Genomic DNA, 9,760 nt, shown 5'->3' with positions numbered 1-9,760 from the left:
TCACCCCACGTATTTTCAATCAGATTCAGGTCTGGGCTTTGGCTGGGTCATTCCAAAACTTTAGTGTTTTTCTGATGAAGCCATTCCTTTGTTTATTTGGATGTATGCTTTGGGTCATTGTCATGCTGATGAAAGATAAAGTTCCTCTTTATGTTCAGCTTTCTAACAGAAGACTGAAGGTTTTGTGCCAATATTGACTGGTATTTGGAACTGTTCATAATTCCCTCTACCTTGACTAAGGCCCCTGTTCCAGCTGAAGAAAAACAGCCTCAAAGCATGATGCTGCCACCACCATACTTCACGATGGGTATGGTGTTCTTTTGGTGATGTTTGGCACAAAAACAACACTGCACATATCTTTTGGAATTATGGCCAAAAAGTTAAACTTTGGTTTCATCAGACCATAACACATTTTCTCACATGCTTTTGGGAGACTGCGGATGTGTTTTTGTAAAACTTAGCCAGACTTGGATGTTTTTCTTCATAAGAAAAGGCTTCTGTCTTGCCACCCTGCCCCATAGCTCAGACAGATGAAGAATATGGGAGATTGTTGTCATATGTACCACACAGCCAGTACTTGCCAAATATTCCTGCAGCTCCTTTAACCACTTCAATACCAGGCACTTAGACACCTACCTGCCCAGGCCAATTTTCAGCTTTCAGCACTGTTGCAATTTGAATGACAATTGTGTGGTCATACAACACTGTACCCAAACAAATTGTTTTTATCGTTTTGTTCCCACACATAGAGCTTTGTTTGGTGGTATTTGATCACCTCTGTGATTTTTATTTTTTGTGCAACAAATAAAAAAAGACCGACAATTTTGAAAAAAAAACATTTTTTTCTTGGTTTCTGTTAAAATAATTTGTAAATAAGTACGTTTTCACCTTCAATGATGGGCACTGATATGGCTGCACTGACGGGCACTGATAAGGCAGCACTGATGAGTACTTATGGGTGGCACGAATGGTCACTGATAGGTGGCACTGACACTAATGGGTGGCATTACTGGGCATCACTGTTCTCTTTTAGTACATACTGGTGCCAGTGCCCATTTGTGGGCACTGATTTGGCATTCAAAAATACCAAGTTGTACCGGTGCTCAACCTCCCCCTTGCTGTGCTTGAGGGTCAGCTGCAATCCCAGTCTTAGTCCCCCCCCCAGAAAAACCAGGGTAAGTGAATGATGTATATATATATATCTTTAGGGGATTGCGCCTCCCACTCACTATTTATACTACCCCCTTCTCAATAGAGTATGCTTAATAATACTTATATTCACTAAATAATCACTGTGCCCCCATATTATCCAAAATATATACACAAGACAATAATTTATAATTGCAAAAAATATAGCGTCCTTATTGTGCGATATTTTAATTCGATTGCTCCAACTGTGCCTTCTTAATCACCGATCATCTTCTAATCAAAAGTCCATGTGTGTCAACTAAAATAACCAAAACTGTGCCACCGTCACCAAGCAGAATGGCCACTCACCAGATGTCCCCAATCAGTAAGCCTTCGGTTCATTCAACGGATAACCAATCCACAACGCATTCCTCCCGTTAGCAATTCCTCAACGTCCATATATTTATACAAAATTAAATGGAACCGTTTTGACTTTAATGGAAAAATCAATAAAAAACTTATTGCACTCACATTTCAATGTGTCTATTGGCCGACACCAAGCCTTTCCAGCAATGAGAAAACCGTTCTAAAATCGGGCTAGCCACTGATGTTCCGCAGGTGGTGTTAGTCTCCCTCCACTGGGCCGACCTGTTCCTGGCTTGTATTCAAGGACCGTATGTCTCCCACAACTCCTACGTGTTTCACATTTGAGCGTCGTCAGGAAGCCGATTGGGCATTCATTTGAACATGTGGATGGCCATGGGGTACATACCTGGCTATCCACATGTTGCCCACTTCCCTGGTGGTCCTAGTGGCATCATCCGAGGGGGGCTGCACTGATAAACAATCAGCGTAGACCCCCCTGTGAGGAGAGCCGCCGATCGGCTCTCCTCTACTCGCACCTGTCAGAAGCAAGTGAGGAAAAGCCGATCACTGGACTCTTCCTATTTACATTGTGATCAGCTGTGATTGGACATGGCTGATCACGTGGTAAAGAGCCTCGGTTAGAGGCTCTTTACTGAGATCGTGTAGCGGTGTGTCAGACTGACACACCACACCACCAATCGCCGTGATGCGTGCCCACGGGCATGCAGCGGGTGTTATCCTGAAGGATGTCATATGGCACCCAGTCAGGATAACTGAACCAGCGCCTGGCAGTTATTTTGCTATAGGCTGGGCTGGAAGTGATTATTGTAGCTATAGGTCTCCTTGGCAGCCTCCCTGACCAGTTTTCTTCTCATCTTTTCATCAACTTTGAAGGGATGTCCAGTTCTTGGTAATGTCACTGTTGTGCCATATTTTCTCCACTTGATGACTGTCTTCACTGTTTTCCATGGTATATCGAATGCTTTGCAAATTCTTTTGTACCCTTCTCCTGACTGATAACTTTTAACAAGGAGATTCCTATGATGCTTTGGAAGCTCTCTGCAGACCATGGCTTTTGCTGTAGGATGCAACTAAGAAAATGTCAGGAAAGACCTACTAGAACACCTGAACTTTATTTTGGGGTTAATCAGAGGCACTTTAAATGATGACAGGCGTGTACTGACTCCTATTTGACATGAGTTTGAATGTGATTGCTCAATTCTGAACAGTTACATCCCCAGTTATAAGAGGGCATGCACACTTATGCAACCACATTTTTTTTTTTTTTCACTTCTTCCCCCTATTTCATTTTGTATTTCAATTGAGTTGTACAGTTTATAGGTCACATTAAACGCCACATGCTCTCACTTTGAGGACGGATATCGTTGTTATGCATAACGCTGGTATCGCTGTGTTCGACCAACGGTCCGGTACAAGATAAAAGTGGTCTCTGCAGCGGATTCATCACAAGATCACTTTTATCGGTGACAGGAGAGGGCCACCCCCTCCCGCCACGATCAGGTGCCCTCCCCTGCTTACCTGAGCCGTCGGCAGCAGTGGAGGCAATCGGATCCTTCCTGTGTCTATGCATGGAGACAAGTGGGGGAAGATGGCTCCCACCCGTCTCCATGACGCTGCAGGGCGGAAGTGACGTCAAAACTTCACTTCCGCCCATAGCTCTTAAAGGACCATTTTTTTTTTGTCATTGCATTTTAGTGTAAAAATTAGGTCTTTTTGACCCCAGATCTCATATTTAAGAGGTCCTGTCATGCTTTTTTTTCTATTACAACGGATGTTCACATTCCTTGTAATAGGAATAAAAGTGGCACTTTTTTTTTAAATGTGTAAAAATAAAAAATAAAATAAATAAGAACAAAAAAAATATTTTAAGCGCGCCCCGTCCCGCCGAGCTCGTGTGCAGAAGCGAATGCATACATGAGTAGCGCTGGCATATGAAAACGGTGTTCAAACCACACGTGAGGTATCCCCGTGATCAATAGAGTGAGAGCGATAATTCTAGACCTCCTCTGTAACACAAAACATGCAACCTGTAGAATTTTTAAAAATGTCGCCTTAAGAGATTTTTAAGGGTAAATGTTTGTTGCCTTTCCACGAGCGGGTGCAATTTTGAAGCGTGACATGTTGGGTATGAATTTACTCGGTGTAACATTATCTTTCACAATATATAAAAAAAATTGGGCTAACTTTACCGTTTTCTTATTTTTTAATTAAAAAAAGTGTATTTTTTTCAAAACAAAGTGCACTTGTAAGACCACTGCGCAAATACGGTGTGATAGAATGTATTGCAACAACCGCCATTTTATTCTCTAGGGTGCTAAAAAAAAAAAAAAATTACAATGTTTGGGGGTTCTAAGTAATTTTTTTAGCAAAACAAAATGTTTTTAAACTTATAAACTGCCCTTCTAAAAAAGAGGCCCGGTCCTTAAGTGGTTAAAGGTGAAAAGGTTCTGAAATTATTTATCTTTGTATAATTTGTTTACATCACAGAGACCTGACATTTAACCAAGGGTGTGTAGACTTGTTATATCCATGTATATGTATGTATATATATATATATATATATATATATATATATATATATGGCAGGCTGTCAGTGTACAGATCTCAGTGTATGTACAGTATCTCACAAATGTGAGTACACCCCAAACATTTTTGTAAATATTTTATTCTATCTTTTCATGTGAAAAAGAAACGACACTTTGCTACAATGTACAGCTTGTATAACAGTGTAAATTTGCTCAAATAACTCAACACACAGCCATTATTAATGTTTAAACCGCTGCCTACAAAAGTGAGTACACCCCTAAGTGAAAATGTCCAAATTTGGCCCAAAGTATCAATATGTTGTGTGGCCACCATAATTTTCCAGCACTGCCTTAACTCTCTTGGGCATGGAGTTCACCAGATGATCACAAGTTGCCATTGGAGTCCTCTTCCACTCCTCCATGATGACATCACAGAGCTGGTGAATGTTAGAGACCTTGTGCTCCTCCACCTTCCGTTTGAGGATGCCCCACAGATGCTCAATAGGGGTTATATCCGGAGACATGCTTGGCCAGTCCATCACCTTTACCCTCAGCTTCTTTAGCAAGGCAGTGGTCGTCTTGGAGGTGTGTTCAGGATCTTTACCATGTTGGAATACTGCCCTGTGGCCCAGTCTCTGAAGGGAGGGGATCATGCTCTGCTTCAGTATGTCACAGTACATATTAGCATTCATGGTTCCCTCAATGAACTGTAGCTCCCCAGTGCAGGCAGCCCTCATGCAGCCCAGACCATGACACTCCCACCACCATGCTTGACTGTAGGCAAGACACACTTGTCTTTGCACTCCTCACCTGGTTGCCGCCACACACGCTTGACACCATCTGAACCACATAAGTTTATCTTGGTCTCAGACCACAGGACATGGTTCCAGTAATCCATTTTCTTCATCTACTTGTCTTCAGCAAACTATTTGCGGGCTTTCTTGTTCATCATCTTTAGAAGAGGCTTCCTTCTGGGACAACAGCCATGCAGACCAATTTGATGCAGTGTGGGGCGTATGGTCTGAGCACTGACAGGCTAACCCCCACCCTTTCAACCTCTGCAGCAATGCTGGCAGCACTCATACATCTATTTCCCAAAGACAACCTCTGGATATGACGCTGAGCACGTGCACTCAACTTCTTTTGGTCGACCATGGCGAGGTCTGTTCTGAGTTAAACCTGTTCTGTTAAACCGCTGTATGGTCTTGGCCACCGTGCTGCAGCTCAGTTTCAGGGTCTTGGCAATCTTCTTATAGTCTAGGCCATCTTTATGTAGAGAAACAATTCTTTTTCTCAGATCCTCAGAGAGTTCTGTGCCATGAGGTGCCATGTTGAACTTCCAGTGACCAGTAGGAGAGTGAGAGTGATAACACCACATTTAACACACCTGCTCCCCATTCACACCTGAGACCTTGTAACACTAATTAGTCACATGACACCGGGGAGGGAAAATGGCTAATTGGGCCCAATTTGGATATTTTCATTTAGGGGTGTACTCACTTTTGTTGCCAGTGGTTTAGACATTAATGGCTGAGTGTTGAGTTATTTTGAAGGGACAGCAAATTTACATTGTTATACAAGCTGTACACTCACTACTTTAATTGTAGCAAAGTGTCATTTCTTAAGTGTTGTCACATGAAAAGATATAATAAAATATTTACAAAAATGTGAGGAGTGTACTCACTATTGTGAAATACTGTGTACATGGCAGACTGTCAGTGTACAGATCTTAGTGTGTGTTTGTGTGTATATATATATATATATATAGCAGGCTGTCAGCATACAGATTAGTGTACATAGCAGTCAGCAGATGGATGTCAGTGGTGAGTGAGGTATTGTGGGGTTCTCACACACTGACCCCAGTATGGAGTAGGATGTGTTGCTCGGGGCTCTCATTGAGAGTGCAGTGCGTGTTGCTCGGGACTCTCATTGAGGGTGCAGTGTGTGTTGCTCGGGGCTCTCATTGAGGGTGCAGTGTGTGTTGCTTGGGGCTCTCATTGAGGGTGCAGTGTGTGTTGCTCGGGGCTCTCATTGAGGGTGCAGCGTGTTGCTCTGGGCTCTCATTGAGGGTGCAGTGTGTGTTGCTCGGGGCTCTCAGTTCGGGTGCAGTGTGTTGCTCGGGGCTCTCATTGAGGGTGCAGTGTGTGTTGCTTGGGGCTCTCATTGAGGGTGCAGTGTGTGTTGCTCGGGGCTCTCAGTTCAGGTGCAGTGTGTTGCTCGGGGCTCTCATTGAGGGTGCAGTGTGTGTGTTGCTCGGGGCTCTCATTGAGGGTGCAGTGTGTGTTGCTCGGGGCACTCGGTTCAGGTGCAGTGTGTGTTGCTTGGGACTCTCATTGAGGGTGCAGTGTGTGTTGCTCGGGGCTCTCATTGAGGGTGCAGTGTGTGTTGCTCGGGGCTCTCATTGAGGGTGCAGTGTGTGTTGCTCGGGGCTCTCATTGAGGGTGCAGTGTGTGTTGCTCGGGGCTCTCATTGAGGGTGCAGTGTGTGTTGCTCGGGGCTCTCATTGAGGGTGCAGTGTGTGTTGCTCAGGGCTCTCATTGAGGGTGCAGTGTGTTGCTCGGGGCTCTCATTGAGGGTGCAGTGTGTGTTGCTCGGGGCACTCAGTTCAGGTGCAGTGTGTGTTGCTCGGGGCTCTCATTGAGGGTGCAGTGTGTTGCTCGGGCTCTCATTGAGGGTGCAGTGTGTTGCTCGGGGCTCTCATTGAGGGTGCAGTGTGTTGCTCGGGGCTCTCATTGAGGGTGCAGTGTGTTGCTCGGGGCTCTCATTGAGGGTGCAGTGTGTTGCTCGGTGCTCTCATTGAGGGTGCAGTGTGTGTTGCTCGAGGCTCTCATTGAGGTGCAGTGTGTTGCTCGGGGCTCTCATTGAGGGTGCAGTGTGTTGCTCGGGCTCTCATTGAGGGTGCAGTGTGTGTTGCTCGAGGCTCTCAGTCCGGGTGCAGTGTGTTGCTCGGGGCTCTCATTGAGGGTGCAGTGTGTTGCTCGGGGCTCTCATTGAGGGTGCAGTGTGTTGCTCGGGGCTCTCATTGAGGGTGCAGTGTGTTGCTCGGGGCTCTCATTGAGGGTGCAGTGTGTGTTGCTCGAGGCTCTCAGTCCGGGTGCAGTGTGTTGCTCGGGGCTCTCATTGAGGGTGCAGTGTGTTGCTCGGGGCTCTCATTGAGGGTGCAGTGTGTTGCTCGAGGCTCTCAGTCCGGGTGCACGGCGCTGTGAGTGGGGTGAGGTGTGCGCGCACTGTGTACATAGAGGAGGCCCCCCCGCCCCCCTCCCTCAGCTGCTCCCCCACCCCCACCTCACCCGCCCCCCTGACTCCCCCTCTCCGGACAGCGCCCCGGTGCATTGTGGGCTCAGTCCGTTGTTCATTTGCCATTCGACCTCGGCCGTGCAGAGAGCGGCGTTTGTGGGCGCCATTGTGTACGGGGAAGACAGGACGCGCCGTGTGAGAGGTGAAGCGGCTCCCAGAAGGCTGTGCGCGGCGGACGGCGGGGGGGACTCCCGGTCACCTCACATATTACCGGGCGGGCCGCTTGTGGTGACATGGCGGAGATGAACCGCAGGACACTGGCCTTCCGGGGAGGCGGAGGAGGTCTGAGCGCCGCCGCCGTCGTTGCCGGGAACAATAACAACAATAATGGCGTCAGCTCGGAGGAGGAGGCCTCGGCCTGGGCTCTGGGCCGGCAGCTGAATGGAGGAGGCGGCGGGGAGGAAGAGGAGGTAGAAGTGGAGCTGGAGCCGGAGGGCCTGCTGGAGGATGACGAGGAGGACGGAGAGCCTACCCCGGGGCGAAGGAGGTGGCGGCGGCGGTGGTGTCGGGCGGAGGGGTGACCGGGCCCTCGGTGAGCGGAGAGAGCAGTGATGAGGATGAAGATGATGAGGAGGAGGAGGACGAGGATGGCGGGAAGGCGGTGGAGGGGGACGAGGACTGCACCCTGATCCCGGGAGGAGGTGACGGGCCCCGCCGCTTCGGCCTCCTACCCTCCACCCGGCCCCAGTCCCTTCTCCCCAGCCTGCACTGCTCCTTCCAGGGATCATGGCTGCACGAGTTCCCCTGGCTGCGCTTCTCCCAGGAGAACGGCCTCATGTCCTGTACCTGGTGCCACTCCAACGAGCAGGCCGGCCACGACGAGCTCACCAAGGGCACCCGGAGCTACAAGAGGGCCCTGCTGGTCCGACACGGGCAGACCACCGAGCACCGGCTCAACGACCCCGCCGTACAGGTGAGACCACAAGCCCTGACCTTGGGGGACAAGTGCCCCGGCACACACGGGCACCCTCATATATATCATGTAGTTATTCAGCCACACTGATATCTGCCCCAACCTCATGTGTAATATTGGGGGGGGGGGGGGGGCATTTATTTTCGGTACCAGGTAATGGGGGTGCAATCTGCCCCATCAACCCCGGTCACATGTCCTGTTTGGGGGGCAAATTTATTATTGGGGACTGATCACATGACATTGCAGGAGGTGGTCACTTTACAGGGACCTGGGAGGGGTAGGGCTGGTTATCTCAATTATTGAAGACAGAGGTCACCGCTAGTCACGTTTTATTATGGGGAGTGGCCACATGTATGGGGGGGGTTGGGTGATATTGGAGGCTGGTCACATCTTATGGGGGGTGGGGTGATATTGGAGGCTGGTCACATCTTATGGGGGGTGGGGTGATATTGGAGGCTGGTCACATCTTATGGGGGGGGGGGGTGATATTGGAGGCTGGTCACATCTTGGGGGGGGGGGTGATATTGGAGGCTGGTCACATCTTATGGGGGGGGGGGTGATATTGGAGGCTGGTCACATCTTGGGGGGGGGGGGTGATATTGGAGGCTGGTCACATCTTATGGGGGGGGGGGGTGATATTGGAGGTTGGTCACATCTTATGGGGGGGGGGGTGATATTGGAGGCTGGTCACATCTTATGGGGGGGGGGTGATATTGGAGGCTGGTCACATCTTATGGGGGGGGGGGTGAATATTGGAGGCTGGTCACATCTTATGGGGGGGGGGGTGATATTGGAGGCTGGTCACATCTTATGGGGGGGGGGTGATATTGGAGGCTGGTCACATCTTATGGGGGGGGGGGTGATATTGGAGGCTGGTCACATCTTATGGGGGGGGGGTGATATTGGAGGCTGGTCACATCTTATGGGGGGGGGGTGATATTGGAGGCTGGTCACATCTTATGGGGGGGGGGTGATATTGGAGGCTGGTCACATCTTATGGTGGGGGGGTGATATTGGAGGCTGATCACATCTTATGGGGGGGGGTGATATTGGAGGCTGATCACATCTTATGGGGGGGGGGGGTGATATTGGAGGCCGGTCACATCTTATGGGGGGGGTGATATTGGAGGCTGATCACATCTTATGGGGGGGGGGGTGATATTGGAGGCCGGTCACATCTTATTGGGGGGGTGATATCGGTGGCCGGTCACATCTTATTGGGGGGGTGATATCGGTGGCCGGTCACTTCCTATTGTGGGGGGGAGGATATCGGGGGCCGGTCACTTTCTATTGTGTTGGGGGGGGCAATATCGGGGGCAGGTAACTTTCTATTGTGTTGGGGGGGCGATATCGGGGGGGGGGGGGCAGGTCACTTTCTATCGTGGTGGGGGGCGATATCGGGGGGCAGGTCACTTTCTATCGTGGTGGGGGGGCGATATCGGGGGGGGGCAGTGTCACTTTCTATCTGGTGGGGGGGCGATAGTCGGGGGGGCAGGTCACTTTCTATCGT

The 9,760-nt window shown here is 49.4% G+C and overlaps 1 protein-coding gene across 1 annotated transcript in view; it reads left to right on the top strand.

Moving 5' to 3' along the window:
* Positions 1-7,324: 7,324 nt before the first annotated feature.
* ZBTB10 (zinc finger and BTB domain containing 10) overlaps positions 7,325-9,760 on the top strand; it is a gene marked incomplete in the record, with an annotated part of 24,411 nt that continues 21,975 nt past the window's right edge. Inside the window, 2 exon segments of the mRNA XM_077492925.1 lie at positions 7,325-7,802; positions 7,805-8,250. Coding sequence (XP_077349051.1) covers positions 7,571-7,802; positions 7,805-8,250 — 678 coding nt within the window.

Source organism: Lithobates pipiens, unplaced genomic scaffold (assembly GCF_037356315.1).
Source record: "Lithobates pipiens isolate NorthernLeopardFrog02 unplaced genomic scaffold, aLitPip1_a1.2 Scaffold_19, whole genome shotgun sequence".
NCBI lineage: Eukaryota > Metazoa > Chordata > Amphibia > Anura > Ranidae > Lithobates > Lithobates pipiens.
This window is presented reverse-complemented; position numbering and strand designations above follow the sequence as displayed.